A 19,984-nucleotide genomic window follows, 5' to 3' on the forward strand; every position below is an offset into this window, starting at 1 on the left:
TAATGTCATGACATTGGGCCTTGGCTAAGTCCAGAAATGCAGATAATGAGTTAGGCTGCTATGTACAAATGAAGGAAAAGCCACTCCTCATGTGGATGCCCAGTGAACAGGAGACAAAAATATGCAGAACAAATGACCCCTACCACCATGGACCATTTATACCACAGTGTTCCTGATCCCCCTCCACATGGACAGCACCTACACAGTTCCTCTACAGAAAGGAGATACAGCACGAATTAAAAAGTGACCACTCTCCCACCACCTAATTAAAATACAATTCTATGGGGAGACGTGTCCCTAGGAGTACACATAAGATAGAGAGAAAAATGACATAACTGACAGATTAATGAGACCTTTGGGAAAAGAATAGTGGATGACTTGGTTCAAAATATCTAACTTATAGCTAAAAGACAGACTTTTTAAGCACAATTTTATCAGAGTATAAATTTGATACACCACTTTGGGCAATACCTCCAAAAGCTAAACTGTGCCTACACTAAGGATGTATTCAAAACATATTCCTGTTACTGACTGTGTCCTCCTGAGGTGGTTTGAATAGGTACGACCCTCATAGACTCATATGTTTGAATACTTGGCAGGGTTTGAATACAGGGAGTGTCAGTATTAGGAGGTGTGGCCTTGTTGGAGTAGGTGTGGCCTTGTTGGAGGAAGTGTGTCCCTGAGGGTAGGCTTTGGTGTCTTCTATGCTCAAGCTCTACTCAGTGTGGAATCCAGTCTCTCCTTGCTGCCTTTGAATCAATCAAGATGTAGAACTCTTGGCTCCTTCAGCAACATGTCTGCCTGCACACTGCCTTGTTTCCAGACATGACCTCTAAAACTGTTTAAGTCAGCCCCAGTGAAATGTTTTCCTTTATAAGAGTTGCCTTGAATCACAAAAGAACTCACACAATATGTATTCACTGATAAGTGGATATTAGCCCAAAACTTAGGATACCCAAGATATAAGATACAATTTGATAAACGCATGAAACTCAAGAAGAATGAAGACCAAAATGTGGACACTGTGCCCCTTCTTAGAATTGGGAACAAAACACCCAGGGAAGGAGTTACAGAGACAAAGTTCGTAGCTGTGATGAAAGGATGGACCATTTAGAGACTGCCGTATCCAGGGATCCATCCCATAATCAGCTTCTAAACGCTGACACCATTGCATACACTAGCAAGATTTTGCTGAAAGGACCCAAATAGAGCTGTCTCTTGTGAGACGATGCCGGGGCCTAGCAAACACAGGAGTGGATGTTCATAGTCAGCTATTGGATGTATCACAGGGCTCCCAATGGAGAAGCTAGAGAAAGTACCCAAGGAGCTAAAGGGATCTGCAACCCTATTGTTGGAACAACATGATGAACTAACCAGTACCCCGGAGCTCTTGTCTCTAGCTGCATATGTATCGAAAGATGGCCTAGTCGGCCATCAATGGAAAGAGAGGCCCATTGGACTTGCAAACTTTATATGCCCCAATATAGGGGAATGCCAGGGCCAAAAGAATGGGAATGGGTGGGTAGGGAAGTGGGGGGCACTATGGGGGACTTTTGGGATAGCATTGGAAATGTAATTGAGGAAAATATGTAATAAAAATATTAAAAATCAAAAAAAAAAAAAAAAAAAGAGTTGCCTTGGTTGCCGGGCAGTGGTAGCGCTCGCCTTTAATCCCAGCACTTGGGAGGCAGAGGCAGGAGGATTTCTGAGTTCGAGGCTAGCCTGGTCTACAGAGTGAGTTCCAGGACAGCCAGGGCTATACAGAGAAACCCTGTCCTGAAAAACCAAAAAATAAATAAATAAATAAATAAATAAATAAATAAATAAAAAGAGTTGCCTTGGTCATGGTGTCTCTTTACAGCAATGAAATTCTAAGACACCTCTTAAAACTCTCTGGATAGAAAGTGGTTCTCAGTGTAATGATGATGAAGTCATGCACCTTTAAAAATGGCTCCTCTGAAAGGTAATATAAATAGGCCACTGGGTGTCCTTGGGTACTTTCTATTGTTGAGACAAACAACATAATGAAAAGCAACTTGGAGAAGAAAGTGTAGTTTGTCTCACAGATCACACTCCATTATAAATAAGAGGGAGCTGCTGCAGGAACTGAAGCAGAGTCTATGGAAGAGTGCTGCTTATGGGATTTCTCTTCATGCCTTGTTCATCTTGCTTTTTCATACAACCCCCAAAACCTGCCCAGAGGTAATATACCCACAGCAAGCTGGGTCCCCACACATCAATCATTATTCAAGAAAATGCTCCACAAATATGCCCGTGGTACAATCTGATAAAGGCAATTATATTTCCACTTCTATTCAATTTATATTCCTACTTCCCAGGTGATCATGGTTGTATCAACTTGATAAAATCCTAGCCCACACACTAGAGTGCCATCTTTGGAAAAAATAGAGTTCTCATAGAACTCTAGTTAGTTCCCAAGACAGTAAGTTTATAATTGGAATGAAATATTAAAATACTTAGAAATAAATTTAACAAGTACAAGATTTATATACAAAATGCTATTGTTTATTGCCACAAAAAAATGAAGTAAATAAATGAAGAAACATTCTATATTTGTGAAATGAAGGTCCAAATACTGTTAATGTAACAATATTTCTTCATTTCTTAGATTCATTCAAAGTAGTCTTTATTCAAAAATCCCATCTGATTTTTGAAGCAATTGTCAACTTGTTCCCAACACTGTTAGCCCTGAAAGCAGGGATAATACAGTTGAAAAAGAACAGTGTTGGAGGAGCTATTTATGTAGTTTTAAAGTTTAGTGTAACATCACAGGGAAGCATGATACGGTTTTAAGGAAAAGATGGACACCAAGATTTGACGAATGCTAAGACTTAATAAAGATGCTTATGCAATATGTTGGGGGAACTGATAACTTCTACCGCAAACGATTCTGAGCAAATTGGACATTTGTGTTCAAATGACACTAAGTCATAGTGGATAACTTGGTTCAAAATATCTAATCTATACCTGAAAGACAGAATGCTTAAGTGCTCACAATTTTATCAGAGTATAAATTTGATACACCACTTTGGGCAATACCCCTAAAAGCTAAACTGTGCCTACCCTAAGGATGTATTCAAAACATATTCCTGTTACTAAATGTGTCAAAAGACAAGATTTGTAAGTCCAATCTTTTCTAAAGGAATTGTATGGGAAATGTATAAATTTTTTTTGATACTAGAAGCCCAGGCTGGCCTCTGATAAGCTCTGCAGATGAGAGTGAGTGTGAGTTCTTGGTCTTTTGCCTCCATCCCATTCTGGCATCAGTAGCAGGCACTGCCAGGCCTGGCTTTGCACAATTCTTACATTGCGACGTAGCAGTTATTAGTCAGCTAAGTAGTACTGTAGCACTTCATCTATTTAAAGTAACTCAGCACAATTCACAGAGGCAGAGAAAAGTAGATACAAACAGTCTCAATAGACTTTATCTGTATAAAAATATTTTCATAATAATCGAAGTTTCCCAGAAATAACAACAACCTGAGCCTAGATTGCCTCACCTGTGAATTCTCCCAACATGTGTAAAATAAAATTAACCATAATCCTTTGAACTCTTGTAAAAGCACGGCAGAGGAGAGAAGGCATCCCTAGTCTCTCAAGCCTTCACTACCTAGATCAAAGTCAACAAAGGAATCATGAGAAACCGGGAAGCAATATCTGCTGTGAAGCGTGATCACCAGCCTTCAAGAAAACATTGAAAATGTGTGCTAGAAAATGGAGCATCTTTCCCAGTAGATCCAAATCTTCCTCTGAATTTTGATCACTTCCTGTCTTCACTTTAAGCAATTTAATTATTTTTCATGCCATAACAAAACAGACATGATAGAAGTAATTGTAAATGTTCCTCAAACCCACTCATCTACTGCTACCTTAAAAAAAAAAAAGGCAACGGTTTGTTAACCAGTATTTCATCTTCCTGTGTCTGCTGAAATTGCTGCATCAACTAGCACTGCTATAAATAAAGACTGTTCTGGGTAGAATCAGATTACATAGACTATATAATGCTTTGCAAGCATCCATTTATGTACCTCGTTCCCAATAAGGAAGCCATTTGGTCTTTGACATACTTCCCAAAGTAACTGGAAGCCAATTTGGCCTCCAGAAAACTGAACGGTGTCTTTGACATTTAGGTAGGCTTTTGGAAGAATAGGGATATTCTAAAGCATTCTATGGGGCACCGTTTACCTCGCTTGCTTTCCTACATTGAAGGCAAGCATACTTAGCATCCACATTAGAGCACTATGAGCACATAAATAAGAAGCTGAAGCCAAACACTCAACCCAAAAGCACTATGCTGTGCAGAAAACCACCAAAAGAGCTTACTTAAATATGTATGCTCGAGTCTTATTTAAGAGATTCTAATTTTGGAAACTGGATTCTGGGACTGGGAATCTGAACAATCCTAGACACACTACATGAAAGAAGTTGGTTTTCAGGTTCTTCCTCTATGTTTAAGGAGTAATTGTGAACCAATATGGATTCCCAAGAGGGCTCTGAGATGTAGGCCATATGTTTCACCAACTATTCCAATGGACACAAGCATTTTTGTGAAGGATGAAAGGTAATTCAAGAATCTTTTTCCTCATTGAACAGAAAGACTAGGAAAGTAGATCTTGCCCTATAGAATCTGTAGGTTAGGGAATCAGCACATTCCAAAGCAATGACTCAGATCCTGAGTAACTTTAGATCAAAGTATCACCTTGTTCTTCAACATTCTAGGCCATACTATCTAGAATTAGTATAGACTCCAAGACTTGGTCCATCTGTGCTAGTTAAGCGTTTGCAACCCCATGATACAGTACAGTTGAGAAGACTACCTTCAACTAAAGATTCTTCTCTCAATCTGTAAATCATTTCATACTGACTTGTCATAGATCCAGGACCACTGCCTACAAAACAAGCAGGGCAGGGTCCACCAGAAACAAATTGGCACCAGCCTTCGCTTTATTCATTCGCCCCGCTCCTTTTTCTCTTCGGCATGAATGTGCCAAAAACAATTGCATATGCACACATACATAAACAACTAATTAACTGTGAGGATTTCAAACGTGATCAAACCTTTTCAAGGCAAAAATAGTCTTTCTATATGTGTAATATTTGAGAATTTTATGATTCTCTTTTGTTTTGAACGTCTGGTAGTTTAATGAAAGCTTGCTGAGTTGGAGTTTACTGCTTGGTACAAAGGAGTTTTGTACAAATAATAATTCAGAGGATGAGTCATCTCTGACCCAGTGTTTTGACCGTATGCCAAGGGGCACGTATGCCCCTGAAGAGCCCTTCAGTATATGAGCTGAAATCTGATTGCACTAAAGATCTACTGTTAGTAGGGTCGGAACATGTTAACTGGGTCTCTTTTGCATAGTTGAGTATCTAAACGGTAGAAGATGTCATTATAAGGCCAATATTTACAGTTGACTCTATATTCTATACTACAGTTCTTATTTATGCTCAGCGGATACAGGCAAAGAACCAGAGGCATGGAGTATTTCCTGAGTCTCATGTTTCCCTCATGCCTATCCACACTCTGCATGGCCTTAGTGCATCCTAAAGGCCTTATCTGAACATCAGCCTTCTTCATAGAAGGGTTTGCAAGCCTCTGCTACTACTCGAGTTCCCTGCATACCAAACTATATTTTCCCTTGTGGAAAAAATTATTTTTTTCATGAATTACTATGCAATTTCTTGTATTGCAAATTTATAGGTTTCTTCAATTCCTGCTGCTCTGTGTGTATGAGGATGAGAGTTGGTGGCTTTCTTTCAAGCATAGGCATAACCTACAGAAACTCCATGTCCAGATCAAACCACATCACCAAATGACTGTCACAATAAATGAAAATTATGTTCAAATAAGGCATAATGAATATCTAAAATTCATATCTATACCATAACTTAAAAATCTCTATTGCTTAAAACACAAAATCATCTGAAATTGTAAAAAATAAATGGCCTGATAATACTTGCTTTGTGCAGTTACTCTAAACATTTAATGTAATAATTATTAAAAAGTAATAGTAAATAACATTTATATTAATAAATATGAACTAAGTTCATTATTGTTAACTTTATTATTATTATTATTAAAGATATGTCTATTTCTAGCAAGTCCCTTTCACACATTAGATTCTTAACAAATCTCCAGCTGAAGTAAAAACTTTGGCCATGTTTACTTGGCCAAAGGAAAAGTATTGATTGTATCAACTTAGCATCCTGTACTGGACAGGGGTTAGATGTCATGACAAGGTGCATTTATTCAAGTGCCATGAGCATTTCATTAAATTAAAGACACTTTAAGATAGGGAAAGCATATGTGTTTACTAATATGTGCCATTATCTTATATTCAAATTTCTCACTTATAAAATAGGCTTCCAACTAAATAACTGCATCAGAATAAGGTGAAAATGACTGAAAAGGTGGGTTTCTGATTTTTGTACATCTGTCCTACATAGCGTCAAGGTAATTAAGGGTTCTAGGTGCTTATGGAGGAAAGATCATTTCAAAGCTCAGAGCTCATCTGTGGCTTCATACAGCTTTCCAAATCAGAGCTGTTTCTGTGTTTAGGAAGTACAACTCCAGCTAAGGAGAATACTTAAATTTAGATTGTGAATCAATAAGAATGCAGGCTTAGCATTTTCATGCTGAAAGGCAGCCCGCTAATGTATTCTCAGAAATTGCAATTATTAGCACTTTAATTCTGCATGATACCATGTGTATGTATATGTTTATAAGTACAGCATTATAATCTTTTATAAGTAGATTTTTGAACTCTCTGAGAACAGCATTTTCATCTTGCAATGTTCACCATTATTAAGAATGTTAAGAAAACTGTACTTATGACAAAGGAAGTTTTATATCTTCATTCCCTGGACAGCAACCTTTCACATATTTTGTTAGTTCTACTCAGATGGTCTCTGTTATAAAAGTGTAGAAAATTCTAATGACACTTAAATACATAAAATCTTTAAGACATGTTAAAATCACATAATTTTAAAAAATGTGTTCTCATACCTAATCTCCCCTTTTCAAGGTATTTCAAAATATTTTTATGTAAAACTTAATGACATGTGTGTGTGTGTGTGTGTGTGTGTGTACACATGGGGTGGGTGTATACACAAATATATTTGATTATACATACAATCAAATTATATATATACATATATATATATATTTCATAAAAGTCATAGCCCCCTCCAAATAAGCCATGATACAAAACATAATGGTCACACCCACTACTGTTTAACCATGACTTCCTGTAGCTGTAATTCTCAAGTCTGCTTACGCTGGAGAAGAAAAATGCATGAACACATGACTTTGTGGAAACAAAATGGAGGGAACCCTCACTCTGATAAGAATGTCATATTTACTATTATTTTTCATTTACACAATTTTGAATTCAACCAGAGGGAGTGGGGTTGTCTTAGTAGAGGATGGCCTGCCTGGTCTTGTTTGTAATTCTGTATAAGAATGCCTAAAAATATATAATTTATAATGAACAGAGATTTATTTCTCAGTTTCAGAGGTTGGGAAGTCTAAGACAGAGGAGCTAAGATATGACCAGAGCTTTCATCCTTTATTATCTGGATGGCAGAAAGCTGAGGAGAGAGAGAGAGAGAGAGAGAGAGAGAGAGAGAGAGAGAGAGAGAGAGAGAGAGAGAGAGAGAACACAGGCAGCTGGAAGCCCTAGTTAATTAGCATCCACCCACCCCTGAGGCTGTGTTTCCCTTGACCTAAGCTCCTTCCATCAGACCCCCCTCCTCACAATTCTGCTGTCTGAGAAGTAAGTTTCCAGTATATGCTGTCTGGTGAGCAGTAGGTCCTCCTCGGAAGGAGGTAGAAGTTTGAAGTAGGCAACACTAAGGCCTTCGGGAAATTAGAAAGCGGAGTCATGATGTGCTCCAGAAATAGAGTATTTGTAGTGTCCCCAGACACAATCACAACCAGAGATGCTATTCTTCTGCAGAATAGACTCCTAGACTCAGAGAAAGAATATTGTAGACAAACAAATACACACATACATAGGTACACACGCCAGTAAAAGCTTTGCTCACACCTAATAATAGACCCAAATGTCACCATCAACAAAGGACGAATTCTCAGAAAACCCACATGCCACATTGTTAGGCATGTGCGAGGAGACAGCATTCTATTTTTTTTTTCATTCAATTGTCACTGGAAAGAACCACCTGAGTCTATCAATATCTGGCTGAGTTATTAAAATGGAAATCCTATACAGTTCAACCTCCTAATTATAAAGTTTCTATCATGGACAGGACACATAAGAATGATATCTTCACAGAAGAGCAAAGCAGACAAACAGCAAAATCCTTACAGCTTCACACAAAAATCCGAGAAAGCGTGATATTTAAGGCTCCCTTAAGGTGATGCATTTATTGCTTGGCGTGGTGGCATAATCAAGGGAGAAAATAAAAACAAAATATGACAACAGAGGAATATGTTTACATACAAAAGCTTCTATAAAACAAGAAAAACACAAGTCACACAAAGACGCCCAACTGACTTTAAGAGACAAGTCCCTAAAGGAAACAAACAAAATTACCAATAAGTAATTGGCAAGTGGGGAAAAAGCTCTCTTAACAGAAACAACACCAAGGGAATTAAAAGGCTTGAACAGAAAAAGACAAAGAACTAGAAAAACAGGAGGACAGATGTCTAGAATGACATAAGCCTATGTCTGTGTCTAGAATGACATAAGCCATTCAGCAACTTGATCTGGAGGCACTTACCAGTATCCATATACACACACTCAGCAGCTGAACTTAGCGTGGGATGGGTACTAAAGAGATGAGTGTGAATGGCCTGCGTGTTTGTACTTTCAAATATGTATTGACAGGGAAGTCAATAAATAGCTGTAGAAACATAATTTTAAGAAATCTTGAGGTTAGTAAGAGTTGCCACAGCAAATCAAAGTTAGAGGTTGGGAGGACAGGAAAGGACACTGCTAAGTATTTCTTACTAATATTTGATTTTTAAAAAAAATAATGTGTACATTAATTTGATGAGAATTTTTAAATATTAAATGGTTAATGATTAAATATGTGGTTGCTTCTATCACCCTAAGGAGACAGCCTCCTGGAGGTCCCTTGGTGGCAGCTTTCATTCTGCTAGCCCAGTAACTACCTTCTTCTGCCCTCTGAACCCTTTTTCCTCTTCCACTGTGAGTCCACACAGTTCAAGGCCTTGCACTCCCCAGCTATTCTAGCAATGGCTTACGACTCAGGTCCAATCAACTATGGTCTTAGTCTTTAGACATGGGAAATTTTCTCTTATAGAAATAGATAAAAAATCTAATGGGGCTAGGGAGTGTTACCCCCTCCTTCAAAAAAAAAAACATTCAATGAAAAGTCTGAAGGAAAGAAATGTGCTTTCTTGGAGCCACTAAGAGAAGGAAGTAGAAAGACACCTGATTCCTGATACCATGGAAGCATCAAGTTTGCCTGGTCTTAATCGAAATAAGGTACTGTGGGAAAACAGTGGGCAAGCCCTGGACTGCTCAAGTGCAAAGCAGATTTGCTATGAGTTAATTGTGTCATCAACCTCTTCCTAATCTACAAATGGGAGTAGTGAAGGTACCTGGGTTAATTAAATTATTTAATATGTATAATACACATACATATGCATATTATTATGTATGTGTAAGAATGCATAGGCATATAGCTTAATATATACAAATTAATATAGTAAAAATCATTCAAATGTCTATGGAAGGTCCAAATATAAGTTATTATCTACTTTTATTATAAATGATTAAATTCCTCTTTTCTTTAAGTCAGTCTGAGTTTTCTGACATTTGGCAGGATTCTGACTTATCCACCTCAAAGAAAAGCCATACAACCCACTTGATAGATTTATGCATCATCACATAAACAAAAACACTCATTATCATAAAAAGACTTTTAAAAAGTAAATGAAAAGGTAGAGAAACATTTTAAGCCTTAAAATTAGTAGTATCATTGCCCTAACATATAACATATAACACTGTGAAAAGGGAATGATAATATGAAATTTCACAAAATGAAAATGAAGGATAATGTAACAGTTCCACTCCCAAAGTGTAAGCAAAACGCATTAATAATAGACTTCTTTTCCCAGTGATACATCCAAATGTTATTACTCGGTGTTGGCTAGCATCCCATGGATTGGTGGAAGAAAACAAAGGTATAAATAGTCAGGAAGCTATTCAGCCATAAGAATAAGCATATTTTTAGAAATTGACCTAAGGTCATAATTAAGATTGTGCACAAATATTCTTCTTCGTCTTACTGGCTTACATTTATATGAAGAAACAACTAAGAAATGAATATACAAAAGTGGAATTCATTAAAATCTGTATGCTTCAATATTATATTCAGCCATTTATGTGCTTATTTAAAGTATGTCCATGGATGGAAGACGGTTCACAATTATGAAATGAAATAAATGGCTAACCCGACTGCGCAGTGTACGCCTGTTCAGTTGTATAGACATGTGCATATGAATGTGGAATGCCTAGCAGACCAAATGCCAGACGATAGTAAACACTCTGCACTCTACCTTAGCCAAAAGGCTGAGAACTGAAGAGTAAACGCTCTAAAGAACAGAACTCGGAGATTCCTAACCTGTTGGAGTTAGTTCCTGCTTACATGTAAATTTAACCCTTCTTCCAATGAACTTAACTAACTCTTAATAAGAAAAAGTATAGCATTGTTATACTTTTTCATTTGCAGAAAGCTGTACGTCATCTCTAAGAGTCATTACACAGCAAGGCACTTGCAACCCAACTATGTTCCAGCCCTTGAGGGGAGCAGAGCTGGGAAGAAAGACAGCCTTCTTTAACCACACATGCCTTATCCCAGCAAGGAGCAAAGGGTTTGGCGAACATGTCTGGCATTCAATTAGTGAAATGGGCTGTCTGCATTGGGAGAAAGAGACCAAAGAAGTAGATGAGGGACCAAGTGGGAAAATCCAACAAGCACAGTTACCAGATGGGATTTGCTGGGCAGCTGCATTCCCTCCTGCCCACCACATCCCAGTGCCTGGCCAGGTTCAAAGAGGGGACAGAACCCCTCCTCTCAGACCCTTGGTGTCTCAAGTCCTTTTTGCAGTACAACAAGCACAGTACATAAGCAAAGGTCTCAGGGAAGAAAAGAAGAGACTTGAAGCCCTGTGAAAGAAACCATGAGCTCTCAGTTATAGAAGAGTGGACACTATCCACAACTGCCAACATAATATATACATTTGGTTCAATAGTTCATACATGCCAGGACACTGTCAGAGACATTACAGTTCCCTCCATTTGTTTGGACCATATTAACAGCTGGTGACCTAGATTAATATGTGAAAAAGCAGACCATATCACAAAATTACTTCACAGATGGAAAGCCGAGTCGGCGAAAAGCCACAGACGAAAAGATTTAAGTGATTATTTTAGGGATGGGGGAGGGGGGACTACAAGTGGGTGAAATAAAATGTGGGGAAATGACGACAAAGTCTTGTCCAAATCTCGTGTTTGGCAAACATCTGCTATCTGGTTATTATCTGGAAAGCATCCGGGGTGACGGAAGGGGACTAGTAGCTTGGCTAATTCCGCTTCCGAGGGAGTGGCAGGAGGCTCCTGGAGTTCAGGATGAGCTTGAGTAGATATTAAAAGCAATACAATCCTCTTACAGTGCTGGGAAGGTGCATGTGTGCAGGGAGGGAGGATTGTATACTGCCTCTGAACCTGAACCTGAACCTGGCAGAGTTCGTGCTCCTGGGCTCAGCCTTTGGGGCAGCTCAGAGTGAGGGTAGGTCGAACTTCTAAGGAGGGTAAGTGCTGTCAGAGTGAGGAATGAGGACAATCTGATTTCCAGAAGGAGAAGAAAACACCAGACATCCTCATCCCAGGGACAGAAATTAATGCCATATGAAGCAAATACAGCTCAATTTACCACTAGCCCAGGTTCACTTTCAAATACAAGGTTCAAGCTCCAATACAAACGCCCTTTGCTCGGGACGAACGAAGACCTCATAGGAGGGTCAGATATAGTAATCAGAGATACTAGGAAGCCCAGTGCCTGTAAAATGCACGCACGCGCACACACACACACACACACACAGAGAGAGAGAGAGAGAGAGAGAGAGAGAGAGAGAGAGAGAGAGAGAGAGAGACTGAGACTCCAGAGCTGGGCTACCTATGGATAACATTCCATTGGAAGAGACATAAATTACAATAGCTAATTTACAAACACTGCCACCTCAGCGCCTCTGATAGGAGTAGGTTTTGTTTTGCTGGTTCTCAAGCAGAGAAATAAGCATTTTGTGCAGAGATGTGCAGAGAACTCTGAGGTGGAGGTTGTTTGTTTTGACCTTCCAGAGGGCATTGGCTTCAAAAACCGACACGGATACTTAGGGAGAAATGAGCATTCTCTGGAACTCCAGTTCACCACTGTGCTAAGGTGTTGGTTGTTTATTATACATCCCATTGGTCCATGCACATCTGGGGTGTCTTCTTTGCTTAAGTCGTTCGTTTCGACCGACTTCACTCAAATAGCCACAACACCCCCACCCATGAAGAGATGCGACAATCTCCCTCCCGGATCTGCGGTCGTGGACGCCTGAGCTGCTTGCGGGAGAGCGTGAGCTCAGGAGGTGCGGGCGCGGAGAGATGGAGGCGCCCAGGGACGTGGACCGCTCGGGGTGCAGCCAGAGAGCAACTGCACCTGCCACCCCTGGTCCCGGGAGGCGTGCCCAGGAGAGTGGCCACCCTGGGCGGGCTCTGGGAGTCTATAGCACTCAGTGCCTGGAGGGGCAGGGATCTGCGGGTTCCCGGCGAACCCACTGCGGGGCCGAGCCCACCCTGCCTGAATGGATCCTGCCCGGCTGCAATCGCTGAGAGCAGAGACAGGGGAGTCCTCCACCGGCGCTTGCTCGGGCTCCGCAGCGCGCCGCACCTGAACCCGCGGCCCTGCAGCGCAAGGCCAGCACTGCCATCGGCTCCCGCACCTCCTCGAGCCACCTGCCCCGCAGCCCGCTGCCCTCTGCTGACCTTTTCCTGCGCGCGGTTGAGGCGCTTTTGCACGTTTTTGGCGAAGATGCCCGTCTTGATGTCGGCCATGGCTGCTGCGGTCCGCAGAGCTGGAAGAGCAGAGCGCGCAGCGAGCGGGCGGCGGCACGGAGGAGCCCAGGAAGAGAAGGAGGAGGAGCGGGGAGGAGGAGCAGCTGAAGCGTGAGGAGCAGAGGAGGCAACGGGTGAGGGAGGGGCGCGGCGACAGGACCGGCTTAAAGAGATAGAGCGGATGTGCGGCCACTAGGGGTGACAACGCCACTAGTGAGGTGCATGGAAAGAGAGAGAAGCCAAAGGCCAAGAGTCCACCGTGATGGAGAAGGTGGTCAAGAAGTGATAAAGATGGAAGACTTCCCTCAATCCCAGGGCCTGGAGGCAGCTAGGGGTGAGAGAGAGCAAGGCTAACAGGATGTTTTCAGGGAGGAAAGTCGGAAGACTCTGATTCTGTCTCCCCAATTAAAGAACACGATGGGGAGGAGTCTGTAAGGCCCTAAAACACCAAATGACTGCCCTCTCAAAACACCTTGAGTGGAAAAGGAATGAGTCCATCCACCCTCCAGAGGCTCAAACCTGTCGGGGATGGGGAGGTTAGGAGAGGAAGTGGCTGGAAAGTCCCTGCAGGGCAACTTGCCAGAGAGAAAGAGTAAAGAGACCATTGTGACAGTTATTGAAATTTGAATATGAGGCTTGCCAGTGGGAAAGGCCATGTTCAGAAGGGTCCGCTTCTACACATGAGTGCTGCACTTTGCCAGCTCTCAGACACTGTGGCACAACAGTTTTCCCAAGAAATGAGACCAGCAGTCCCTTTGTCGTTCTTTGAGACAAAAATCTATGTGATCTTGCTGACTCAGCCAACTGTCGCAAGCAAGAAAGGTAGAGACAAGACCTGTAGCTAGTATAACAAGTTACAGTTTTATTGTGTTGAGAGTCAACATACAAAGTTCACACTCTAAATTGCTAACCATGGTCTTAAGCCTATCTCCCCATGGTTGCTCATCTGTGCCACCAACCTTAGCTAAAGGACAGGTCCACTCTCTAACAGTAGTCTCTGGTTCAACCGGGGGCTGACTCTCCAGCCACATGACAGATCAAGGTCTGTCTTGATGTGCAAAGCAGAGCCTTGCTCTTGGTTTCTGCTTATATTCCATCCACTAGGCACCATCTAGGCCTGTGCCAGGTTCTCTTGAGTGAGTGATGTCACTGGGTTCTGGTTATCAGGTACAGCCTTGGGTGTAGTGGAGTTCCTGACTAAGCTATTTTTACATGCCTAGAAGATTTTTTTTTTCCCCTACGCTCATTACAATGGCTGTCCTGAAACTTGCTATGTAGACCAGGCTGGTCTCAAACTCACACAGATCTGCCTTCCTCTGCAGATCTGTGGGATTAAAGATGGCCCCTTTTGACAATCTTAACAGAAAGACGTGGTCCTCTGCGCACCTGGCAAAGACTAGGCAGCAAAGGAGCTCCAGAAGCCTTTGTCAATGGGTAAAGTCTTCATTCTCAGGTTCATTCAGGGTTCTATGAGTAGAGGAAGAGAAATGGCATCCGAAAATCACAAGTCAGAGGTTGAGCAGGCACCAAAACAGGGGAGTATCCTGCCCCCCCTCAAAAGTTACTTAGGTGTTCCCTTCGCCCAAACCAGTCCCTAGTATCACTCTTCTGTGAGCTATTTTTCCAGTGTCTTGGGTATGGAATGATGCTGTTGCCACTTGAATGCATAAGATGTGATATAAGCCCAGTGTGCCAGCTGGAGGGCTCAGCCTTGGCAAGCTAGGCAGGCTCCATACTCTGTGCAACCCTCTAGAGCCAAGGAGGAAACTCAACTGCCCTGATATTAAAATTAAATAAAAACAAACAAGCAATGGCTATGGAGAGGCCACGTGCAAAGGGAAAGGTTTTGAGTGCATTGGAGAGGGAAATATGAATGTCCCAATTATTCAACCACCTTCCTGGCTGAATACACACACACACACATACACACACACACACACACAACCAAGCAACCAAGCCCTGCAGAAGAGCTGGCCAGTGGATCCCAGTCCAGAATACAGAATGGTAAATAAACTCAATTGTTTCATAAACAGTAAGCACCTTGAATAGCTAATCTGTTTCCATGACTTTTCCTTAGGATTTTCTGTCCAATTTGCCTAGTAATTAATTGAGTCCCAGGACACAAGACTCTTGATGCTAAAATTGGGAGGCATTGGGCAAAGCAAGAGGGTTTGCCCTCCGCCCCCCCCCCCCCCGTTTGGAGCATTCCACATAAACAGAAGTTTACCTTATAGAGAAATAAGGAGAACGCTCATTTTTGCACTTGGTCAACATTCAAGGACAAAGACATCTCAGAAAGCTGGAAATTTTCATAAGTTCTCTCTAGTGAAGGAAGAGGGTTTGGGAAACTCAGCTCTGCCCTGAGGTGTTGACTGAGAATGCAACCTTAACAATGACAGAAAAGACCAGAATGCACTAGAGTTTAAGTTCATGGTCACTCTTACAGTATTAGTGCCTGCACCCTCTCTGCTGTGGCAATGAGCTTACCTCAACTCCCTCTGTAGATAGCAATGTTCTCTCATTACAAACAGGAGAGAGTCATTTCAACAGTGAGCTATACTCTTCCCAAAGCTATCAGTCCTCAACAGAACCACCCTTTCTTTATCTCTCTTGCAGTTACCTTCCCATCGAATTCTTGGACCTCAGCATATACCACCTGAAATAAAAGGTCAAATTATGAATGTTTCTCATTATTTGGGTGTCCAATTCTAGCTCTGTACCAGGAGTCTTGTAATTTCTTGGTAATTTCATCTGAAAGGCATGCTGGGTATGTCATGTCAAACAGTTGTTAGGTGCACACTTATCACAGACTACCAACTTAGAGGCAGATGGATGCCTATTTGCAAGTTGCCGTGGGGCTCATTCTTGGTCCTCTGGAATGCTGACCAAGCACTTTAGCTGCTACTTAGGTTTTGTAAATAGTTGTTGAAAATCCCTAGACCAATCATGAGCTCTCTTGCCAGACATGGTGACAGAGATCAGAGACACTCTTTAAGAATAGTGAGCCTGGGATTCCTGGATTATTTTCCAGTTTCATATCAAAACTTTACCTCTGACTCTGCCTCCTCTGTCACTCCCTCTAGGTTTGATGCTTCTGCCTGTGGTAGAACAGTTCTGGAATGTCACTGGCGGCTTCCCTTGCCACAGGAGGTTTCTGTCAGTGGGACCATAGCTTTGATAGATTTCTTCTGTGGTCCCTCTCCTGGACGACACCACAACTGCAGGTGCTTTGACCTCTGTTGGTACAGGATGGTTAAATATTAGGTGGGATGTGTTTGCCCCATCTAGCTGTGTAGCTTATGTTAATTCAGTTGAGTTTTGAGTTCATTGTGCATACATTTTGTGGATTGAGAATTTGCTAATATAAATCTGACTGATAAATTACAAGCCTTTAGAGTTTTGATTTTACTGGGTTACTGGAATTTATGACAGCTAACCACAGGGGGTAGATGGCTGGGAATGTGAGCAAAATATGCAGCAACAGAACAGCGAGATGGTGGTCACTGCTTAGGGTTGGCCATGGAGGTGGTGAGGTTACAGGGGCCAGAGAGTAGCCAATGCTAGTGCGGGATGGTACCTTTTTAAATATTTCCTGCAACACAGATCTGAAAGATAATATATTGTGTATTAAAATGTTAGTTGGTGTAAAAATTTAAAGGACTTTAGTTCAACAAATAAAAATTATTTTCTGTAAAATAAAACAAAACAATACAATCTCTAAACCTGGCATACCAGAGGTGTTTAATGAGTAGATGAATCTGTTTTACCAAATATTGTAATGCAGGCAAAAGAAATCTTCAAACTATGTGCGAAGGTGCAGCATGGTAGATTCCCCATTATGCTACAGGAACAAAGAATAGTATGTAGGTCAAGTTCCAGGTCTTCAAGCATTTTATGTTGCATAGTGGTGTCTTTTTCATAATCGTACGACTTAAATATTCTAATAATATGAGCATATTGTTGTAGAGGGTGCTGGATACCCAGAACCACCCATGAGGCCAGCCGTTTACTCCCCAAATGTCCCCAATGCCTTTCTCAGAACCACAGAACTCCCTATAGCTGGTGTACGGTAATAGCACAAGAGGATCTCAGTGGTTTCTTGTAATAGTCAAGTGGTGAGACTGTGCTTTTATGCATACAGTCTTCATTCTGACACCACTGGGAATGATCAATGTTTTCTAACTACTACGTCTTTCTTCATATAGGTAAACCACTTTCCTTCTCAACCAGTCAAGGAAAAATGCCATTTACCCAACCAATTATAGCTTACTGTTTATGAAAATTTAGCTACAATTCTTTCCAATTTCTGAAGTAAACCTACATATATAATTATTTTATATCAATTTATCCTGTAATGTGAGACTATAAAATAGTTTTCAATATTTCTACAAAGTTTTCAAAAAGGTATCACTTCAACTCCAGTTCTTCACCCATAGAATACAGAATTCCATACACAATCTTTATTTCTGATTCGTGTTTCTCCCTTCTAAATTGGGTGATGACTCAAAATGAGAATTATGATAGGTTTTGATAATGGCCAAAATCAGTTCAGAATCATAGTTATCACAACTCTTTTTACATATGTTTAATAGCCTGGACATTTGACAGCTCCTGATTTATAAAGTTTCATCAGTTTTGCCCAGACCCTTAGGGAAAGAAAAGCCTAGATGTGCTTTGCCTTCATCTGGCTGCTTGTCACTACTCAACAGGTGTTATGATTCTGTATTTGTTGTGACTTTATTAGTTACTTCTTTCTAATTACAGACTTTTTTGATGTCCTTTTATATAGGTAGTTACAATAATATTCTATCTACTCCCTCAGACAAGCATAACAAGAATTTTGATCTCATTCAAGTTATGGTTATCTCTTGTACTTGCTTCCATGTTTGAAGGATGAAGTAAAGTCTAATTTTGTCACAAATATTAAATGAAACTGGAAGTAAATTTAGGATGTTCTGAAAAATATCCTACAAATTCCAGTTTTAAGTGATCAAGCACAGACTCATAGTAGTTGTCTTAGAGTTTTACTGCTGTAAACAGACACTATGAACATTGAATCAGGGCTGGTTTACAGGTTCAGAGGTTCAGTCCATTGTCATCAAGGCAGAAACATGGTAGCATCCTGGCAGGTATGGTGCAGGAGGAGCTGAGAGTTCCACATCTTAATCTGAAGGTCACTAGGAGAAGGCTGGCTTCCAGGCAGCTAGGATGAGGGTCTCAAAGTCCACACCCACAGTGACACACCTTCTCCAGCAGGGCCACACCTTCTAATAGTGCCACTCCCTGGCTGAGCATATTCAAACCATCACAGTAGTCTTCAAATTAAGCCAACCACCTATAATGTAATCCCATGTTATATTCTAATTCAATATTGCCTGCATCACTATACTTTTCCCCTCTTCTCATTTTAATAAGTCTCCAGATAATTTCTTAGCTACATTGATAATCTACCACTTATGGCAAATGCTAAGTAAGAGCCAAGATTTGCGTTTGACAGATAGCCACTGGTCACTGGAGGAAAACCTCTATTAAACTTCCCAATAACTCTAATGTACTTCAATACTATGTTTGATGTGTTATGCAACACAGATGCAAAAAAAAAACCTCCTCTACCTCAGAGAAGTTACTTGAACATCACTTAGTATATTATGAGCCAAATGAGAGGTCATGGAATTACATGAAATCAAAGTTCCAATCGGCCACAACTCTTTCTGAGGAACGATGAGCTCTTTTGAGTACTTTATGTTACTTTCTTCACAAATAAGCTGTTAAAACCCCCCTGTATAGTGTGGGAAATGGCACATTTGTGCTGCAGAGGGCCCTTCTTACTTGATTTTATCAGGAGTCATTTTCCAGCTTGAGCAAGTCCCAGTGTTTAACAGCGAAATATCTTAAGCATCTTTAAGATATTTACTTTTCCATTCACAGATTCTCATTAGTGTAGGCTGGAATTACATATTAACAAGCTCATCTTAAATATACCAGAAGTCAAAATGCTCTTCATAGAGCTAACCTACCAAACATCACAGTTTAGTGTCATGGTGACTATTGGTTCTTATTCCTCAGAGGAGATGAATGGGAGTCAACTCATTGCCAATATGTATATCTCCAGAGAGACTCCTAGCATGTATCATGACTCTGAGAAAAGATCCAAATTCCAAGTCTGAACTAGAGTTCCTATTGAATGAGTATTTCACACCATCCTTAAGTCAAAACTCACTTTTAAGTCAAAACTTTGTAAATCAGGCACTGCCTGTGTTGCCAAAGACTTTGATTTGGGAAACTATTTCTAATTAGATTTACCCATGTCTGCCAGACATCTTTCATCCCAGCCCTCAGGGAGGCAGAGGAAGGCAGATTTCTGAGGTCAAACCCAGCCCAGTCTACAGATCAAGTTCCAAGATTATACAGAAAATTCCTATCTAATTAAATTTACCCATGTCTGTATTTTTGGAAGAATATAGACACAATGTGTACTCACTTTTCACTGTATGCTTACCCCTAAACTGCTGGCTTCTGCCTACCACCCCATTTTCCAAAATCACAACCCTTCTGAAGACACCAATGGAGCTCTTGGAGATGTAGTCATGGTTACAGCAGAGGCCTTGCCTTCATCATAGGATTTCTCAACACAGTGCCCCTCATTGTGAGCTCTGATTTCAGCCAAAGGTGTTGAGGCCATGATATCTAGATTCAGAAGGCCTGGACTAATTATTGTTTTCTTGGATTTGTTCATTTGTTTGTTGTTGTTGTTACTTTGATTTTTGTTTGCTTGTGTTTAATATTATAAAGACATGCTTCCTTTCCTTACAGAATGCCTCTTCCTTTTCCAGAGGCCACATTAGGTACCAGGTACTCTGCAGTGACCTCAC

At 40.9% G+C, this 19,984-nt stretch overlaps 1 protein-coding gene and 1 long non-coding RNA gene across 5 annotated transcripts in view; one reads left to right on the forward strand and one right to left on the reverse strand.

Annotated features, from left to right (window-relative positions):
* The window catches only part of Amph (amphiphysin), a 199,797-nt gene extending 186,601 nt beyond the window's left edge, over positions 1–13,196 (reverse strand). For 2 of the 4 annotated variants that reach the window (XM_085831274.1, XM_085831273.1), the window contains exon 1: positions 13,044–13,196. In XM_085831274.1, the coding sequence (XP_085687400.1) occupies positions 13,044–13,112 (69 nt within the window). In that variant the 5' untranslated portion in view covers positions 13,113–13,196. The remainder of the gene's footprint in view (positions 1–13,043) is intronic. The other 2 variants (XM_085831272.1, XM_085831271.1) reach the window with 1 other exon arrangement.
* Positions 13,197–14,222: 1,026 nt separating this feature from the next.
* Positions 14,223–16,238, forward strand: LOC147001069 (uncharacterized). Its single transcript, XR_015045427.1, has 3 exons — positions 14,223–14,546; positions 15,729–15,780; positions 16,196–16,238. It is a non-coding gene; the product is annotated as an uncharacterized LOC147001069 (long non-coding RNA).
* The last annotated feature ends 3,746 nt before the right edge of the window (positions 16,239–19,984 follow it).

The sequence above is a fragment of the Mus caroli genome, unplaced genomic scaffold (assembly GCF_978045245.1).
Source record: "Mus caroli unplaced genomic scaffold, Mus_caroli_1 scaffold_15, whole genome shotgun sequence".
NCBI classification, from domain to species: domain Eukaryota; kingdom Metazoa; phylum Chordata; class Mammalia; order Rodentia; family Muridae; genus Mus; species Mus caroli.